Here is a 21,304-nt window from a genome sequence, read left to right on the forward strand (position 1 = left end):
TTAATCACTTGAACCCAGTATACATCAACCCTTTGAAAATGTGGTTTGTGACATGACATGAAAAAGTCTGAGAACCACTTATCATACATGACAGATACTTTTGTTCTTCAGACAGAAAAATTGCAAGACATAAACAAAAGTGTTGTAGAACACACACCCAGGAAACAAAGTCACACCTAATAAACCCCCCCCCCCCCCCCCCCCTTTGTGGCCTTCTCTAGTAGGCCTGCATCAAAAACAACCCTACCCTACTCTAGTCTAGCTAAGCAGCTAGTCAAACCTGAATGTCAAAAAAAGGAAAACTTGATAGGAAAAGCTCAGTAGCAGAGAAGACTTAATTGCTGTTGCTGGGAAGGCTGCCACCTCTGTTAAACTAAACTCCAGCTTTACATGACATTTCCTGTAATCTGGTTACCTAACAATCTTAACTAACAACACAGCTGTCAACAATGGCAGGTTGCTCGGGACAGCTTATGACTGTGTGACTTGCATTCTAGACCATCTTCAGCTGCATGTCATGGTCATTGTATATTGAAATGTCACAATAATCATTTTGACAGTTAAGCTAACATATTAGCAACCATGTAAAAACATATTAGCAACCATGTAAGCTCGATGACATCAGAGCAGTAATGCTCGGCAGGGTGAATAAGACGGTTAGCAGGATAGCTAGAGAGCTACTGGGTCAGTTTTTGGATGTCAGCTGCTGGCTGGGTTTTGCAAGATGTCCTCTGTCTTGTTGTTGTGTTGAAGGCTGCTAGCGTTAGCCTACTTTGTTTTTAGCCACAATGGCAGCTGGGGCTAGCATGTGTTACACTGAAATCGGCGACCGGTCGAATGGTGTGTTGTTTACCAAGTAGATCTCAGCTAAACTGGTGGTTGTGGTTGTTTACTTGTTTTTCCATCACTGACGCTGTGCAAAATGTCTAAACACCTTCAAAAGGCAAACTCTAGTCGTGGAATTATTAACCAAATAACTGATTGGCATAAAATATATATAATTTGTAATCAAATAAGGTTGTTTTTTTTCTCAATTATGTGAATATTTCTAACACATGCCATTTCCAATTTCACCGACACATGAATGATTGTTGTTCCATATTATTATTATAAAATAAAGTTATTTTGTTTTGACTGTTGTCTGTAAAGTCTGGTGGTGCGAGGTTAGGTTCAAAGAACCAGAGCATTTCCCACGGTACGGTAGCAACATTCGACAGGTCACCAACTCCGCCGTGGCAGGCAGCTGCGGCTAACCATAGCAAGCTAGCCGAGCTAACAGTTAGCCGCCACTATGTTCGGAGGAGGAGGGGTAAAAAAAAAGTGTTTTTATCCCATTTCTCTGTCGTGTTTCGAGCCGAAAAGTACCGGCACGGCCGTCGCGTGGGTGCGCGTTTACCTTTGTAGTGCACCCGCAGGTTGTTCTGCGACAAGCCGATGTAGCTGAACTTGTCCTTGGGGCTCCAGGAGCGAGGCAGCGGGGTCTCGTTCTCGTCCACGGCCGGGTACAACCGCCGCAGCCTCCGGTTGAGCTCCTTCTCCTGCTCGTTGAGCGCCGAGTCTCCGTGGACCACCACCGACATGAGGAAGCCGCAACCCCCCGACGACTGGCCCGACATGCCTCCCTACCGACCACCTACCACCACAGTTTATTTCAATTTAAAAAGTAAAAACAAAAACTGGCTTGAGCAACAAGCCAGAGCCCACCCAACAGGGACCCGTCGCGTCGGGATAGAGTTAGCAGCGCAGCTAGCTACAGTAGCTAGCCAAGGCTACGCTAACTGGCTAGGTAGCCACTGCTAGTTAGTTAGCCCCCCCCCCCCTGGTTGACATTAAGCTTGCTGACAACACAAAGCCACGGATCTATTCTAAAGCTGCCGTTCTACAACTAGACAGGCGTGTCAAGGGGTTCAGAGAGCGGACGTTGTCGAGACTGCTGGACGTTTTGGGGACCAGTGCATTGCAGAGAGAGCAGGGAGACAGTCAGAGCAGTGAAGCAGTAGACTAAACACACTCACTGAAGTATCTGTGCTAACCTCGATCTTTTGTTTGTTGTCTGAGGCTCTATCCTCCGATCCGATTGGTTCACTGCAGCTCCTGTCACTTCCTACAAGAATAGAATAGACCCTCTATGGTCAGATGCAGAGAGAGAGTGTGTGTGTGTGTGTGTGTGTGTGTGTGTGTGTGTGTGTGTGTGTGTGTGTGTGTCAATTTGATTGACATTTTAATTTCACAGTATGCAGAATGGGTACATTTCAAATGAAAGGACAAGTCAATACAAAAACTGTTACTTTGTGAACGAACCATGATTAAGCATTACACTTGTTTACAACAGGGTCCACCTTTTTCAATTCATCAGAACATTTAAAGACGTACAAATATACACTTCTATAAAAAAGACAGGAAATCATCATATAAAGAAAGGAAAAACATGTACAGTATGGGGCGAAAAGGTGTGGGGGGGTACTCGATTTACATGGGCCAGTTTCGAATTGCAGCCGTCCGTAGGTGCTCTTTGAGAGTGGTTTTGAAGGAGTCAAGGGGTTCACATGTCTTAATGGCTGTTGGTAGGGCGTTTTATCACCTGAAAGATTTGCCTCCAGGATGGAACCTAGATAGGTAATTTCATCTTTTCGTGTGATAATATTGTCACCCACTTTTGGAGTAACTAAAAGTATTTTTTCCCCCGGTGGAAACAAAATCCCTTTTTGGCCAAAAAGTACCGTTTATACATGTGGTGGGGGGCTCAGAGTGCTTCCACTAAGGAAAGAAGGCTTTCTAATGACATAACTCGCCTTTGTTTTGGTGAGTAGCAAAAACATTATTTTTATTTACGCTAAAGACGAGAGGCTGGTCTGCATTCATGCGAGCCCCGGAAGATGACAGTAACATAGCTCTAAATGCAACGAATTAGAGCTATGGACCAGAGCTATCCTTGGCCTAAAGTCGGCCATAGCCACTTGCCCAAATGTGCTGACCTCATCACATTTGTGATGACAGCTATGGCCGACGAGTGTGTTCCGTGCAAAACTATATGCTTAAATGGATTCAGAATCATGAAAACACTTTTGACATGTCACATGCTACTTAAAGCATGATGAAATTTGGAAATGTTTGCCTTATATTGGTTGTCTATGGTGTGGTATACAAAAATGGCCGTAACTTATTTTTGCAATGTTTCCGGCAGAGCAGACCTAGCTCTCATTCTGGGGACCTTAATTACCAAATTAATAGAAAAAACACAAATAAAAAGTAAAGTAAAAGAGAAACCATCAGCTGCAATCAATCTTTCTGGGTGTGAGTAAAGTTTGACGCCAATACTTTTGGACTTTTATATCGGTATTGTTAGTTTATTTAAGCAATAAATCTGAGTACCGGTAGGCTACGTTTTTTACCACTGATGTTGTCTATTATGAATGTTCAACTTTGATTGTTTTGGCCTGTCTCTTTCCTAACACAGTGGGTGGCCGGTGGGACATGTGGAAATGTTGCTGGTTGCATCACAGAAAAGGAATCTGAGTTGATGTGAGACATTGTCCCTGTAGTGAAGGACTGGTTAGTCTAACACTGTGTCCTCAGTGTTTTCATTAAATCTGACTTATGTTTGAAGTGTTTGTTTTAAGCTAGGCTACTTGTTGTAGCAGCAGATGGGTGGAATCTACATCTGGGATATTCCAATTGTAGATAGTAGAAGAACCACATGATAGCTTTCCAAACTGACCCTTGACAAACCTCTGGCATTTGGTGTCTAACGTATGGCATATCGGTTGTTCTCAAACATTATTTCATGTCAAGGACCCTCACATTGATGTGCATCCACATGCGAAAATGGACTGTGCCAGGTCCTCCAGAAGAGATTTACTGATTTAGTGTCAACATTTCCAAACACTTTTTCTAAAATGTTCCAAAATAAGATGTACAAGCTTACAGCACGGCACAAAGTGATGATACAGGGCTTAAAATGATTGTGATGCAATATTAACCCATTTTGCGGGGGACGCCCCTAGAACCAAGTTATCTTATCTTAGAGAAAAATGCAACATTTTCATGGTTTCATAACAGACAGACTAGTTTATTTCACGTTTGCTTTGACAATGTAAACATGTTTTCTCATAGAGAAAAAGGCCATTTGAATTGAAATGAATTTAACTGATATAAACAAGAGAGAACAATGAGGTAAAATAAAATAGCATAACGCACGAGGCCGAGGTCAATCAAAGAATCTCTGTCCCTGCCCGCCCGGCCTGGCAACTCATAAACAACAACTCATAAAAAAATAATATCTGGTTGCAAAAGGGGTGAAGTGGCCCTTTAATAGTGATGGAACGTGCAAGTAGGCAGAAAAAAATCATGGCATTAGCACCCTCTAGTGGCTCAGTATGAGGCCGTTCTTATGAGCAAAAATGGTATTAGAAGGCATGCCCTAAAAAAGTTTTAGTGAAAATGTGAAGATGGGCTTCACTCTTAACAATCAAAATTGTGTGAATTTTAAGGTTTGGGAATGAATCCCACTGTACTTTAGTTGAGCCTGGTACCTGGCAAAATCTTAAAATACAGTATAGGCTACTCACTTACAGGATTCAAAAATAGCAGGTGGTGAAATGTACTGGGGTGGCCCTTCTTTCCATTTACTATACAGTATATTGCTGTACAGCCTACTTAGACTTAGGAGTTTTTGGTTATGTTGTCACATTTTATAACTCACTAGTAAAGACCATGCCTTCAAACAATACATTGTTTTGAAGTTAAATAGATCCTTATTAATAGGCCTACTGTAGGGGAACTTCAGTTGCCGTACAACACAATATAATATAGGCTATAGTGAAACAAAAAGGAAAGTTTGTAAGCTAAGGGTAGAAGCAACAAATAACTATAAACAAAAATAATGGTAGAATGATGCTCCAAGATAGGAAGCGATATCAACACAATATCACCAACATTGTGCAGCAACTTCTTCTGCACACAGCTGCAGAAGACTGTATCCCCCGATGCTGCTGTGACATACAGGAAGGATGGAGAGAGGGAGAAGATGAGGGGTGCAGCCGTGCAGGCCATGGGGCAAATGGATTATGGATATATATATGTCACTATTGTTACATGTATAGTGAGCAATCTGATAAATGTCCTCTAGATGGAAGCAAAGCATAGCTTCAAAATGTCTTGAATAAGGGCTCTGTTAAACAAGAACAAACTGCTCTAATTAGCAATGATGGAAAGTAACTAAGTATATGTAGTCAATTGTGAGGTATTTGTACATTACTTGAGTATTTCCAACTGCCATTTTCAAAAGATTTTTATACATTTGAAAACTTGAAATTGGACATTCTGTATAATGAGTACTTTTGGTACTTTAAGTAGCCTACATTTTATATGCCATTACTTTTGTACTTTTATTCAAGAACATTTGAATTCCAGACTTCCAGACTACTTTGAATTCCAGACCCAGCGATAAGAGTTCTCAACTTGCCAGAAAATTAAGGCCCGGCCCTGGGTTCTGTATGAACAGCAGCTTGAGGGTGACAAACGATGCATGTGTGAGTACCAGGACACTATTAATAGACGATTCGCGAGGAAAAAAGTGTGTAGCTATTAAAATACCCGCATTAGAATGAAGACAACTAGCTTTCTACCATTCTAGCTACATTTTACTGTGGGAGGGGTGGGGAAAATGGAGAACAGGGGGCATCTATGAAACAATTCAAGGCCAAGATGTATATTGGGACAGGATTATAGGCTGATTCAGTGTGTTTTGGTGTGGATTTCTCCTTTAACGTAGGAGGAGAGCACACAATGCATGAAATAATTTATACAATTCTTCCTTTTCAGGTTCTTTCCCTTTTCCAGGACATCGGTAGGTATTTCTTTCCACAGGTCGAGCAGGTAGGTAATTTATTTCTCTAACGGGGCTCACGGTAAGTCTTTCATTTAATATTTAATTTTCCTTCCACAGGCCGCCCTCAGGCAAGTACTTCGTTCCTCGCCGTGTGTAGCCAGGTAAGTGTCAGTAGCATGCATTCATAGATAGGTTCGGGTGTAGGTTGACTATAAAAGGAAACATGCCAATGATGCCATTAGTGATTTCTTCTTATTATATGTGTTGAGAGAAATTTGTGAAAGTGTCGCTTACCACCAGAGCACGCCCAATCTGTCACCTTTAGTCAGTGAGGAATGAAGACAGAGGCAGCCACGCAAACCTTTTATACCTCTCTCCATAGTAATCAGATTGATCCAGGAGGTAAACTGGAATAGACGCCCCTCGATGATGCGGCCGAGTCGTGGGCGCAGTCTTCTAGCCCACAATGCATCGACACACTGTGAGCTTGTAGATCAGATATTTTCAATTTGAAAAATAGAAAATCAATCAATAAATCGGCTTGATAGCGTATGGTTTTTACTAACAATCTAAATGTAACTTGTAACAAACACTTTCAAATAAAGTAGTGGAGTTAAAGGTACAATATTTGCCTCTGAGATGTCGTGGAGAAGTATTGAAAATGTGAATGCTTAAGTGAAGTATAAGTAGGCCTCAAAATTGTACAGGGGTGTAGTGCTACTTTTAGAAGTGGGGAGGAGCACATTTGTACACTTTCTCTCTACACCAAATCTTGTCACCAAAAATATCAGACCATCAAGCTAAATTCCCCCGCAAGTCTAATTATGTCAAGACTGTATATATTATGTAGACTACCCAAACTTTCAAATGTGATTATATAATGGATTATACAATATGCAAAGATGAGAAAGAAAGAAGATAATAATAATAATAATAATAATAATAATAATAATAATAATAATAATAATAATAATAATAGAGCATTCAATTATTTACTATATCATATTACTATATTTGTAACCATAGACTATTATTTCATTACAAAAGCATGATGTCATGCAAGCCTGAAACCATGCGTATACTTTTGACAGGTTTCCACATAATAAAAGCGTTACGTTATCACCAAGCGATGGAACATGCAGCAATATAGAAATATAATATAAGTAAACGTCCAGAATTGAAAATGTACTTGAGTAACAGTTCAATATTGGCATAAAAATGTAAGAATTTACACAAGGTACCATTAAAGATTCTCAAATATATAAAACCCTTTTGAAAATAGACGATCTATTCTACAAGCTCACAATGTAGGCTATAACGCAACACAACGACATAACATAACATAACATAACAAGTGGCAATGGCTCAGGGGTAAAGTGATTGGTAGAGCGGTCGGACAGCTCAATCCCGGGCTCCCCCAGAGTTAGTGTCGAAGTGTCTACAAATCTACGATCTTGCGCTCCCCCAAATTTTGCACAAACATGGGGAAATTTAATTCTGCTACCCTTCCACCATAATGTGGAATGCCTTGACATCATCCATTAAACGATGTGAATCACTGGCTTCTTTCAAAACTGTCATGAAAAAGCATTTGGAGATAGACATTAATATCCCCTTGAAATTAATGAGGGGTCATACACTACCCGAATCGGGTGGCATTTTTGAGTGATGCAGCCACTCCAATGCAATGTGTGTCCCTTTCACTTGTATGTATGTATGTATGTATGTATGTATGTATGTATGTATGTATGTATGTATGTATGTATGTATGTATGTAATGTTATACTTAGCCTGAAACGTTTTATGGTACCTCTGTACTGTTTACATTTCTGATTGATAAAGCATTTAATATATTTAAAAAAAGCTGTATTTACTCCAGATGAACTTTAGTTGCTCATGTTTCTCATTTCCAAATTAATAACAATCAAACACAATCATATTCTGGCATTTCTAGTAGCACAAGTCTGGTGTTTATTACATTACATTATTACAACCAACTGGTTAGCACTAAAGATGCCCCACAAACTGCAAATACCTGCATCTGAAATGTACCCCACACACACTCCACCCCCCACCAGTGGTGGAAGAAACACTGTAATGTTTTAGTACAGGGGTCTTCAACAGGGGTCCGGGACCCCTAGAGGGTCCGACTCCTCAGAGATACTGCTGCTATATATATATATATATATATATATTATTTTTGAGTGGTGTAAACCACTCCTACAACTGGCTTTGTTAGTTTGTCTGTCTGTCTGTTCGTACCAAAAAATGAGCATGGTTGCTATGGTCACCCAGTTCACACGGATGTGATTTCATTACGTCAGACATTACGTCAGACCACAGCTGATCAGTCTATATAAGACCTTACACCACTCAGTTCACACGGGTGTGATTTTTACATTAACCACTTGAACCCTTGAATCGCATTCCTATTCTAGCCGAAAATATCAGATCTACAACAAGCTCACAACAAACTTGCGTTCTGAGCTTGTAAATTCCGGCTATTTTCGGTGAATAGGTTTGGTGCTGGGAAAAAAGAGAAAACCTTGTACCGAGCCAAAGGTCAAGTTTACAGAGTATTGAGGTTTAAGTCATTAAAGGTCTTGAAACACACACTTAACATGAATCTCTTTCTAGCTATGGGGTCCTTAGCCTAGAAATGTTGAAGACCCCTGTTTTAGTAAAAGTAGCAATACCACAATATAAAAATACTCTGTTACAAGTAAAAGGTATATGTACGGTATTCATAATTTGACTTGAGTGAAATTACAAAAGTATTGATCAAAATATACTTACTATACAATACCAAACATTGAAGTAGGCTACTCGTGCAAAATTACCGTAGTAATCTAAATTAGTGCCTTATTTGATACAGCGTGTCACACAAACGCATCAAAAGTAGCAGATCCACAAGCTTGAAACGCAGCGTGAATCTACACGTTTTGAGTTTGTAGATCTGCTACTTTTTGAATTTGAATCATGAAAGGTAACAGTTTTGGACACATGAGGTTTCCAGAGATGATAGTAAATGGAAATATCCTATACTCAAGTAAAGCAAAAGTATGCCTATCTCAAATTATACTTAAGTACAGAACTTGAATAAATGTATTCAGTAGGTGCAACAGTTAATCGAACTGATCTATTTTCAAAAATAGTTCTTGCTATTGTCGCTACTTTTGTGTGACAATCGTTATACAATGTAATATAAAATAGGGCTTAAGTGGTTAATCATACTAAACAATTTAGTCGATTATTAAAAAATGTATTAGAATTATTTTTGCGTGGATTCATTGATTATATAAATAAATATGATACATTTGCTTCTCGATTCATCGGTAAAAGTAATTATAGGATAAATCGCTAAGAGAGTTGCAAGCCTAATACTGAGGCCACTACCGAAATGAACATGACTTAGGCCAGTCAATCTAAGATTTGGCCCAAAAGAAATTGCAATACTAGTAGACATTTTGGATCATGGTAAATTATGGGGTTGAAAGTTGAAGTAGGCCTATACCATTAAAAATACATCTCATTTTAATTATGCTTTAAGAAGCATGCAATGTGTCAAACTACAGGGTTTTCATGATTCGGAAAACACTCCTTGGGCTAAAACGGCCATAGCCACTTACCCAAATGTGCCCAAATGTGATGAGGTCAGCACACCTTGAACTATTACTATTGCAATTTATTTTGGGTCACGCCCCTTTTTAGCTTAGATTGACTGGCCTAACTGTGAATGAACTGAAGAATGAGTCAGCCATCCCAACGATTCAGACATTACTGTTCCCAGTCACGTACAGCACCCAGCACCATGTAGTCAAAATGGAACATTCCAGGCCTCCATGGAAAACAAAACTATCGTCCAAATGTTGTTGTCCTTTGGGGTGGTGGTGGTGATAGAGGGGGCAGGCTATGGTGGCATGCAGTCCCAGAACTCATGGCAGATGCACTGGCAGAAGCCGTAAACCATGACCATCACCAGGCTGGCGGGCACCAGGCTCACCAGGAGCACGCCCAGGGTGGTCCTCTGCAGGATGAGCAGGTAGACGCCCATGGGCAGCGAGCTGAAGTACAGCAGGCCCAGCGCCCACACCAGAGCCCGGGCCGACGTCTGGCACAGGAGCGCCGCGCAGTTCCACACCGTCCACCGCTGCGTGATGGACGTCATGGAGTCCGTGACGGACGAGCGCTGGCCTCCTCCTCCGGCGGAGGACCTCCGGATGGACGCCAGTCCCAGCCCCGGCGGATAGGAGGCTCCGTGGGGGTTATGAGGCTGGTGCTGCTGCTGACGGGCGGAGTCCTGAGCGCCGAGGCCAGGCGGTGGCGGCTCCATGATGGTGATGACCACGAAGTTGGGCGAGCCGCGGATGGAGGAGTAGGTGGTGGCGGTGGAAGTGGCGGCGCCGCCGAGGGAGGAGGCGGTGCCCCCCGCGGTGGCCGTGGCGTAGCAGCCCACCAGTGAGCTCAGGTTCCCGGGGCTGAGCAGCAGCTCAGTGGTGCCGCCCTGGTGGCGCTGGTGGTGGTAGCGGAGGTTGCGGTGGTTGTGGCTCTGCAGCGCCAGCACCGCCACCAGGCCGCGGTCGTCGGGCAGGGCGCCCACGGCCCCCGCCGGCCCCGGCAGGCCGGTGACGTAGCGGCAGAATGGGCAGACCACGGCGTACGGCGGGGACTCGCCCAGCGCCAGGATCTTGGCGAGGCACTTGGCGCAGAGGCGGTGGCGGCAGTCGAGGACCTTGGGCCGCCGCCCGCCCAGGCTGTAGGGGCAGTAGCAGATCTTGCACTCCAGCTCGTCCGCGCTCAGTAGTCCCTCCTCCATGGCCACGGACACGCTGCTCGCCCCTCCGTTGCCGTCGTTGCCCCCCCCTCCCGTGCTCCTGCCGTCCACCGTGTCCCATCGCTGGAGCATCCTCTCACCTGGACGTGCCGTCCGGGCTGATCTGGACGGCCCGGCGGTCAACACAATGATGATCCAGCCATGAAGCAGGGCGGTCAACACAATGATAATCCAGCCATGGAGCAGGGGGACGCGATGGTGGCCAAACAGAGCGTCCCATTGAGGCTGATGGGAGAGACACAGGAATCAACTCTGGAGAAGGTTTGGAGTGTGCTGCACTCACTGTGTGTGTGTGTGTGTGTGTGTGTGTGTGTGTGTGTGTGTGTGCGTGCGTGCGTGCGTGCGTGCGTGCGTGCGTGCGTGCGTGCGTGCGTGTCAGTCAGAGAGAGAGAGATTCGGAAATGGGCATGTGAGACGCGGTAGAGCGTGAGAGAGAGTGGGTGGGTTGGGGAGTTGCCAGATTTGTGTGTGTGTGTGTGTGTGTGTGTGTGTGTGTGTGTGTGTGTGTGTGTGTGTGTGTGTGTGTGTGTGTGTGTGTGGCTGGCTCTGGGCCTCGGGGTGCGAAGACCAGAAGTTGGGTAACTAGAGAGAAAGAGTCCAATGAGAGAGAGCGAACGAGTGGGGTAGAGAGATGTACTGTAGAAAATGAGGTGGAAAAGGGAGAAAGAGGTAAAGAGAGACAGAGAGAGCGATAGCTAGAGAGTGAGAAGGGGTAGAGAGGTCATGGATGTATACAGGCTAACTGTTAACACAGCACTAGCACAGAACAAGCAGCAACAACAAAGCAGGGTTTGTACAGAGGGAGCTCTGGTATGTTCCAGGACAATCTTTTGTTAGGCGCTCAAATTCAGTCCAATTAGTGACTCTGTCCCGCACACACGCACGCACAAACATCCCACACACAGAGAGAGAGATAACACATGTCGCAACATGCAAATGACTGTTGAGCATGTCTCGACTGTGTGTGTGTGTGTGTGTTTGAGAGAGAGAGAGAGAGTGAGATGAATGAGTTCAAAGAGGATGCTGCTCGTCGATTCACCTACTTCAGACCTCTGTAGAATGAAATTTGAGTCCTTATAGTTAAGTTTGAACATCTCAATCATACGATTAAGTAACATGAGAACAACAACCCTGCATCATAGTCATAAGAAACATGTTGATCACAATGACTCTGAATGATAGAGAACATGGAGTTCCTTCTTCTTCTTCTTTTTTTAAATGGCCCTATAGTATAGACCACATGGGGCAGTAAATGTGAATTCCCATCGAAAGGAGGTGTCATTCACTGCCTGCCTGTTTCGGCATACTAGTCCATACCCGTTCTGGGATACGACATAGGCTACCCTACTCTCCCCTGGCTCCCCCCTCTATCCACCCCCCTATAGAGCGTCGCAGTCCCGCCTCCTACCCTGGACCAGGAAATGAAACCCAATGCATTTTTCCCATAGACATTTCTTAAAGTATTTATTTAAAGACGGTTACGCCGCGGACAAAGCCAACTCGAGTCGTGACAACTCATGACAACACAAACAATATTTTGGACCAAACAAATAATTACAAAGAAGAAAAACAACAAAAAAGTGTAACCTGCCGTTTTTTTCTTCTGCCTGACAGCGTGTCGCGGGTACATAGACCCACACAAAGCCAATTTGGGGGTCTGTGACACAAAAAAAAGGTTTGAGAACCACTGGTCTAGTGCAATGCACAGGTCCTGGACCTGGTGATAGCAGGAGTGGACCTGGTGAGACGTGGTAGGGGCCCGGACAGGAGTCAACCCACAGGTCTATCTCCCAGTCCCGGCAGAGTAGTTCTGGAGCGGCGGATTGTGTGGCCCTGGTCTTTCCCTATTTATTTATTTATTCATTTGAAAAGGATCCCCATGATATGATGCAATGGCAATAACTAGAAATGCACTCCGTCGAGCTGCCAACTTGCACTTTGCACACAAGTCGACCATGAATGGCCGACTTGTGCGCAAGCAGAGTGCGCAACTTATCTCTAACTCTTGTCAACTTACATTCTGTTTGGCGCCCCTGCTCTCTACCGTCAACTACTGCGCTATAAGCAGACCCCAATCAAGTTATTGAAACATCTGACATATATAGTAAATATATACTATAAACTTAAATTGGTTACGTCATCCACATACGTCTTTTAAACATGTTTTTACATAAACACACATAGTTACGTCATCAGCCAATCCCTGATTGGCCAAGCAACACAACCATGACATATATAGTAAATATATACTATAAACTTAAATTGGTTACGTCATCCACATACGTCTTTTAAACATGTTTTTACATAAACACACATAGTTACGTCATCAGCCAATCCCTGATTGGCCAAGCAACACAACCAACACAAGGAGGCGGTCCAAAGGGTCAAAGGGACCACCGACATAAGCTGCCAACCTACATAGTGACGCACCAACGTACGCACGTAGCGCCCTGATTGGCCGAGGGTGTCACCAACATACGCAGCCGAGAGCAGTACTTGCGCACGCTCTGCTCGCGCAAGTAACAAGTAATAAAAAAACCCATTAAATTGCATGAATTCACATTACTGTTACATCAAATAAAAGGATAAACAACTAAATAATGTATTTGATTTAGTTAGCCAAAGGCTATTCCGTAAACTATGGTCATCTGCATTCCAGTAAATACTTATGCCCAGCTTTCCCATTGGCGATTGGCTGATCACCCCATACCGATGATTTAATTGGCTGAGCAAAGTACATATTGAAGCTAAAAGTGAGGGCAGCCAAGTGAAGACGCAAATTATGATTGGCCAGAAGGAGATGATGTATGATGATGTTACGATGTACGATGATATACTGATTTATCAGTAAAGTTAAAGGGGAGTGTTTCTCAAAGTGGGGTCTGGGGAGTCGGGAACCCCAAGGGTTCCTTGAAGCAGTTAGAGGGGGTCCGTCTGGGGAGTCGGGACCCCCAAGGGTTCCTTGAAGCAGTTAGAGGGGGTCCGTCTGGTGAGTCGGGAACCCTAAGGGTTCCTTGAAGCAGTTAGAGGGGGTCCGTCTGGGGAGTCGGGAACCCCAAGGGTTCCTTGAAGCAGTTAGAGGGGGTCCGTCTGGGGAGTCGGGAACCCCAAGGGTTCCTTGAAGCAGTTAGAGGGGGTCCGTCTGGTGAGTCGGGACCCCCAAGGAATCCTTCAAGCAGTTAGAGGGGGTCCAAAATGATTGATAGTTAGGAATCAAATGGACACCATTAGGTTCCATTTGTACAAGGGGACATACATCAAGACCTCACTTGTGTATAAAAACAATGGCAGCATACTATTTTGTACAGAAAATAATCTTCGTAAACAAGATCAGGTTGTACCTTTACGTAAACAAAAAAAAATCACACCCGAGTGAAGTGAGGTATAGCTGAGCTAGCGCCCCTCAAAAATCGTATTTATTTTAAAAAGGCCCCTTAACTACAAGCTCAAGTTCTACAATTTGAAGGTACACCAAAGCATGTCACTAACTTCAGAACATGTATTTCCATGTATGAGCCTAGGGGGAAAACAACAAGTTTCTTGTGGTCGCATTTACTATGAAATCATACATTTCCCGTCAGTCAGTCTCTCAAAATCCCCATACATGGGAATGCCCCCATATATGGTGCCCAGGTCTCGTGACATCACGTGACATCATCAGGTATGGAGATCCCTAATGTCATAGTAAATGCGACTCTAGTTTTCGCCGGCTGCCGGGCACGGCTGCACTAATAACTTTGGGGTGGGCCCATCTAGAGTTTGATTGGACAGGTGTCAAAAGGGAGACATTGAAGAGGAAGGATGGATGGGGAAGGATCAACAAACAGAACAGGTTCTGACATATATGGAGATCTAAGGGTTTGAGGTTTGAGGTCAGATGTAGAGTTGCTGGCCAACATCAGGGATCTCCATATATGGGCTTAATTGCGATAGCAGGTTCTCAACAGGCCCGGAACCCTGTACACTCAAGAGAACGTCCCAGCTACCACCCTTAGATCTCCATATATGGAGCTGACCTGTTCTGACATTCCATATGTTGATCTGACCTCATCAAACCCTGTACACTCAAGACATGCTCCTTATATGGCCAGTACAGAATTAATTCCATGTTGATCTGACCCCCCATGCCAAAGCGCCAGCGCTCGCCCAGCGGTCTGCCGTCAACGAGGCGGATGCGATGGGCTTCTCTCCCTTAGGCGTCTTCCTGGTAGGCCTATATATAGTTTTTTTCCCCACCGTATTTCAAAGACCATAAGCATTTAGTTGATTTTTCAATTATTTTCTAGCCCCCGCCTCAAACATCCAGCTGGTCTCAGAGAGGGTGTCGGGTGTCCACGAGGACACGATCACGCCTTGGTCGCCTGGTGTCGGCTGGTGACAATTTGAAGGATCTTCTTGTAGGTCTCAGACTTTTGAGTGTTGATTTGCGGGTCGCCCCCCTGCCCATCTTCGTAGATGAAGAAAAACCTGGTACAGACATGGTCCGCGTTGGGAGCGACCCAAATATCTCCATGCTTGTGCAGGTCAGGAGATTTTATGATTTCACATAAGGCAATGCACTTCAGATTACGACTACGCAAGAACCTTTTCCCATTCTTCTGTGCTGTACTTTCGTCCTTCGAAGTAGCTTTTTGTTGCCCATTACTGTAAATCCCTGAGTAGCTAAAGGATATGGTTGACAAGGGGCTGATATATACCCCAGACCCATGGACGGCACCATTCACCTGAAGTTTGGTGTTGGAAGCCACAACCAGTCCGTTCCTCAGAATAGAGTGCCAGTTCTCAATGTGTGATCCATGAAAAGCAAACGTGCTGCCATATTTTTCTTTGGCAACTCTGAAGATGTTTTCTTTCGCGGGCGAACTGCTAAGCAGTAAGAATTGATGTGGCGTTTGCATTACGTCCAGTTGTTTGTTTGCTGGAAGTTTGGCAATGTATGACCTGTTACTGGATATGACCCATTGTAGCAATGGGAGAGACAACTTGTCAACCATGTCCATTTTGTCCTTCATCTCAGAGTGAGGGGTCTGGGTCATTTCTTCAATGCGTGGAAGGTTTTCAAGGGATTTTATCACTCGATCATATTCCTTGTTCTTCGGGTCGAAAGCCAGTTTCTGTGGGTTTTGCGGATCAACCACAGAGGGGTACGGGTCAAATATGACATCTCTCCTGTTTGATGCCAGTGCAGCCCGAGCCATGGACACTAACAGGTCCACAACCTGAGCTCCAGTTGCGATCACATCAGTTACTTTATTCATCACCCCCAGGGTTTGGAAGGCAAAAATGCACAGCTCCCCTTCACACACGTAGGGCCTGAGCATGGGTCCGTTTATGAACACATGAGGTTCATCACAGATCACGCAGAATTCATTCAAAACTGGAATCCTCTGCTCTGCAAACTCTATTGCCTGGACAAGAAAACCTCCGTTTCTCTTTGGCACAACTTTGGCAGAATTGAACTTGGGATCGAAGTTGAAATTGAACTTGCTTGGCGCTGTTGGAGCTGCGAGGCATGCAGCCTTCCCTTCGCTGCTCTCTTGCTGCCACTGCTCGGTGACAAACACCTGCATGATCTTTTTCAGCTGATGTCCCAGGCCAAACCTGTCTTTAAGTTTGGATACTTGGTAAACATCCACCTTCGGGGCGGCCCCATTCATGTATTGCGTCTGTGAGCAGTTAAGCTGTATTGTTACAGGCTCCCGACGGAGCACGCCCCACGCCAACGCGGTTTCCTCGTCTAGGAAACTGACGTCAACGAACAGAGCAATCTCCACATCATCGAATCCACCGTATTCCCTGAGAGATACTGCGTCGGGTCCTTTCAAATCCCTCACGGATTGCAGGTCTGCCTCCAGCTGCGGATGTATGAGGATCTCATCACCGTCGTTCTCCTCATGACCGCCATAGTATTCACATTCTCCTTCAGAGTACATCTCATCAGAGTCATTATCTCCGTCGGAATCTCCTGGTGCACCACGGCACTGACCGGACTCTCCTCTGTCGTTGTTCAGCCTCATCTCTGCTGCAATCCGATGGAAAATAACAGGAATCGGATCACTTGTAATCAAAACGTCGTCAGCATTGTCCGAGTTGGACACATAGGTGTTGTCTGGGTAATCATCAGAGACGTTCACAGAATAGGAAATCCCCTTGGAGCCCTGGGAGTACATAAATGTGAAGGTGGTGTCGGCGTATCTGAAATCTGTGAAACGGCCTTCGTTTTCCGCCTTGCACCGTTGAATGACGACATCAACGTCTTTTTGTATACGCTCTTGCCTTGAACACATCCTCATAAAATAAAAACAATCTACTGGAATATGATGGTTGTTTTCTTGCTTTCTTATACCTTACTCCTCTCTCTTCGAAAAGCAAAATGTTTAGGGGTTCATAGAAGACCTTTTTCACAGATAACTGGGAGCAAAACTGAATAACTTTCACGTTCACCTGCTTATAAACACTTGTGACGTAGGTGTCTTGTCATGCGAGATGATGTCACGATGAGTCAACCAATGCCATATATCCATATATGGAGTTTCAAGGTCAGCCAATGCAAAAATGTGGATCCCATGATGCAGATATGTCAGCCGGCTCCATATTTCTGTGCTTTCTGTATCTTTCTATATCATGTCTGCTGACAGAGTACTGTAAAAGAGAGATAGCCAGCTGTGCTGCCCTTGCAACACGTGCCTATGTGCAGCTAGACAGCTAGTCAACAGTTTCTGAGATCCTCCAATAAAGAGACAAGGCTTGACTTTTCTTGTGTTTACTGAAGTCTCCACAGGTAATTTTGTAAAACTGAAATGGTACAGAAATAAACATAAGGGAATTAGCACACAGGTAAATATGCGTGTGTGAGTAATATAGTATGCATAGTTATTAGTAGGCTATTTGCACTGAACTAGGTACACAATGTTGAAGTCAAACACAGAAAATGGCTAGGCTACTGCTACTGCAGCAGTAAACTAACATGCAGACCACATGTGTTTACACAATTTCCAAACACAAAATAACCAGCTACAAAGGTATTCTGCAAACATCACATTCTACATGAAATATAATCTTTGAACCGATTAACTAGAACTTCAAAGTACTTACAGACAATAATGTCCAAGGCAAAGGCATTAAAGAAGAATTATCAGCAGACCATGTGCACAGCTCACTGTTTCATGGGGAAATGCTGACTCTGAGTTTAGTTTCACTTTCTACTTCCACCACTGGAGCGCAGTAAAAACAGTAAGAACTGGTACAATACACTTACTTTTAACTTACTTAATTAAATGACAGAATTATTAACATTTTTAAACTATGAATTTTAACCAAACTGCCATTCCAAAGGCAGCACACCAGCACTCCAAAGTCCATTCAAGGTACGTTTATTGCATTGTGCAGCACGGGCAGACAAGCAAACAGGTACGTTTATTGCATTGTGCAGCACGGGCAGACAAGCAAACAGGGACACGTTTCGGCGTCAAGCCTGAGGAAGGTATCTGAGACCTGAGGAAGGTATCTGAGATACACGTTGAGGAATTGTCCGTGTTTACTTGTCTGTCCATGCTGTATATGTATATCACTTATAGCATGTCATGTAGACAGCACAATAAGTGCATTGTATGTAGTCATAGCACTTCATAGTATATATGTAGGCCTACAGCATAGTATAGCATATATGTATAGTTTATATGTATAGTGTCATTATATAGATATGTTCTAGTTATAGTTTATATGTATAGTGTCATTATATAGATATGTTCTAGTTACGTTCTTAGCTTACGCATGTTTCGCGATAAATGCATTTTACATATGTGATGTATTCCCATGCTTTTTGTTCTTGCTTAATGTAAATCGCTCTGGATTAAGAGCGTCTGCTAAATGCCTAAATTGTAAATTATAAATTGTATCACCTCCTATATACAGCTTTTGGCCCCACACGTCCCGTTGACAATGAAAGGAGAAATTAGACCGTCATATATGATGTAAATGCCATTGATAAATTGACAATGAAGGGAAAATGTACGTCATATATGTGCACAAGCAAATCGGCTATACCAATTACATAAATGGGTGGGTGACGTGACATGCTGTCCTTTGCTGTCCTCAGTGTCAAACGCGTATAAATAAAAAATATATTTGTCAAAAACCTTCTGAATATTGTGCAGGACATTATGCTTCATGTGAACATACTCAAGATTAAAACATTTCATTCCTCATTTCTTCAGAATTTTCAACCAAACATAGCAAAACTCATATGGTGCGACTGTCCTGGCCCTGTTTCTCAAAGTAGGAACTTGAATAAAACTAAGGGGAAAAAATGCTAAAATTCTTTTAAAAATTCCATAAATATAATATAGATGTTTATTTGTGAGCCTAATCTTTTCAAAGTCCAAGCATAATGTTTTCAGTAATTTCTGATCAAAAAGATTTTGTCCCCCAAACCAAAATCATATTGTGTGACACCATTTTGGGAAATTTCAACAGGCAATTGTTTGGACACCCATTGGGATAGAGAGGTCCTTCTTCAGTAAGGCTGCTCAGCACTTGCATTACAATAGCATGACAGGTGTCTGTGGTGAATTATCATTTTAACATTTCCATGAAATACGATCTTGTTGGAACGCTGACCAATGCGACTCATCCGAGTGTCTGTGGGTGTGACACCTTTTTCATTAAAAAAGCTAAAGTTATTAGATTTTTTGGTCATAATTACATGTAAATCTATGTTGCTTTGTTATAGCTAGCATGTTGTTAGCATGCTAATGTGTAGCTAGTAGCCTCAAGGTTATGTTAAGTGCAGAAAACATAATATGGTGTGACACTATATCATAATGGTGTGACTGTCTGCCTGTCACGCCATATGACTTTTTTGTCACACCATATGATGCAAACTGTATTTTCCTACAGATATAACAATAAATAACAAAGACCCATGTTTCTTTTGTCCATTTAAACATTTGTTTTAAACAGCTTCACCTAAAATCTGCAACTATCCACAATAAAATGTGTTTAATTTTGTTTTATTAAGTCATTTGCATGTTATTCAATGTTAAAGCAATTTTCCTGTTGCTGTTTTTCCTGAGTAATTGTTTAATCAATCTGTAAAGTTCAGTACTCACTAATAGGTAGGTTAAAACACAGTTTGCTTTGAGAAATGAAGATATGATCATACGGTGTGACACTAAATCATTTGGTGTGACGTTCCAAATAGTGAAAAAATCATACCTTTATTAATGATGAAACCATTAATGTTCATGGATTACATAGCAAATAGTATCAGGAAGAGTCACAAATATTTGTGTAATTTTAGAGAAAGTTGTGTCACAATAAATACAAAATATGTTGAAAGACCGACAACATGGGGCTCACATTGAGTGTTGATTACAAAAATAATATACAGATTTAAGAAATTTTCACAAAACTATAGTGGATTACAGGTTAGTTATGATAAAGGACTTTGATAAAGTGAGTAACTTAAGAAAGGTGTACTCCATTTTCATTTTATAAACAATTATTGTCATGTCACACCATATGATGATTTTAGGCACAAGTACAACAAAATGCTGAATAAATTCTGATTCCAATAAAATATCTAAAAACAAAATATGTTTCCATAAAGATGAGAGTGAGTAGAACAAAAGTAAATGATTTTTATTCCTGTTATTTAAAGGTTTTTAAAAAACACTTTTTTAGGGGTGTCACGTCACTGACCCAAATTCAGTTGTTCATGAGATGATGTATGATGATGTATAATGGTAAGAGCGCCCCTCACTTCACACAGATTTTTAAATATTGTATCATCATGGTTAAAAGATAGTTGACAAATTAATTCATGAAGAAGTAAGTATATTCATTTTTTTTTTATATGTACGACGACAAGAACGCCCCTCACTTCACACAGATTTCCTATTCTATCTTTGCTTCTTTTCTGTTTTGTGTGTTGTTTGTTGTTTTCTTTTCTCTTCAGGGAGTGCAGTGCCCGGTGTTGAGTCGGTCGGACCCACGGTTGTCCAGAACCACCACAAAAGGCCTCTGCCCGGGCTCTGGACAGATCTCTGACATCACAACACTCCATATTTGAGCATGCCTGACACAGAATTCCATATAGGGACAGATACAGAAATATCCATATATGGGCATAAAAGGGACACAGACAGATGGGTGGAACGGGTACTCTGACACGGGTACTCTGACACGGGTACAATGGGTATTGCATAGCCAGGTGGGGCATGGATCTCCAACTTCCATCGTAACCGACTCGGTACTCTACAGCCGGGCACCGGTCTAGTATCTATAAATGCAAGTCTTTGTGTGTGTGCGTGTGTGTATGTAGTCGGTCGGATCCACGGTTGTCCAGGACCGCCACAAAAGGCCTCTGCCCAAGCTCTGGAAAGAGGCCCTAGATCTCCATATATGGAGCTGGCCTGTTCTGACATCACAATATGTTCTGACATCGGCATGGACTCCATATTTGGGCATGCCTGACAAATAACTCTGTATATGGGCATAAAAGAGACACAGACATAATAACTGGTAGAGCATTTCCAACTTGCAATGTTCCAAGTAGGCCAGTGCCCAACGGGCACTGCTGTATCCTATTATAAATGCACCACGTCTCTGTGTGTGTGCTGAGGTCAGATCAACATATG

General features: G+C 43.0%; 3 protein-coding genes across 3 annotated transcripts in view; all 3 read right to left on the reverse strand.

Moving 5' to 3' along the window:
• Positions 1 to 1,994, reverse strand: part of ranbp9 (RAN binding protein 9) — a 43,382-nt gene extending 41,388 nt beyond the window's left edge. Inside the window, exon 1 of the mRNA XM_079530391.1 lies at positions 1,397 to 1,994. Within this exon, the coding sequence (XP_079386517.1) occupies positions 1,397 to 1,616 (220 nt within the window). The 5' untranslated portion in view covers positions 1,617 to 1,994. The remainder of the gene's footprint in view (positions 1 to 1,396) is intronic.
• Positions 1,995 to 9,740: 7,746 nt separating this feature from the next.
• rnf182 (ring finger protein 182) lies at positions 9,741 to 13,141 on the reverse strand (the record flags this gene model as incomplete). Its single annotated transcript, XM_079529291.1, has 2 exons — positions 9,741 to 10,889; positions 13,103 to 13,141. The coding sequence occupies 2 exons, from the start codon at positions 13,139 to 13,141 to the stop codon at positions 9,741 to 9,743; spliced, it is 1,188 nt and encodes a 395-aa protein (XP_079385417.1).
• A 1,869-nt stretch (positions 13,142 to 15,010) lies between these two features.
• Positions 15,011 to 16,960, reverse strand: LOC306943089 (protein mono-ADP-ribosyltransferase PARP8-like; the record flags this gene model as incomplete). The annotated part of the gene is made up of 1 exon (XM_079529292.1): positions 15,011 to 16,960. The coding sequence occupies exon 1, from the start codon at positions 16,955 to 16,957 to the stop codon at positions 15,011 to 15,013; it is 1,947 nt and encodes a 648-aa protein (XP_079385418.1). The 5' UTR covers positions 16,958 to 16,960.
• Positions 16,961 to 21,304: the final 4,344 nt, after the last annotated feature.

The sequence above is a fragment of the Electrona antarctica genome (genome assembly GCF_951216825.1).
Source record: "Electrona antarctica genome assembly, chromosome: 19".
Classification (NCBI taxonomy): domain Eukaryota; kingdom Metazoa; phylum Chordata; class Actinopteri; order Myctophiformes; family Myctophidae; genus Electrona; species Electrona antarctica.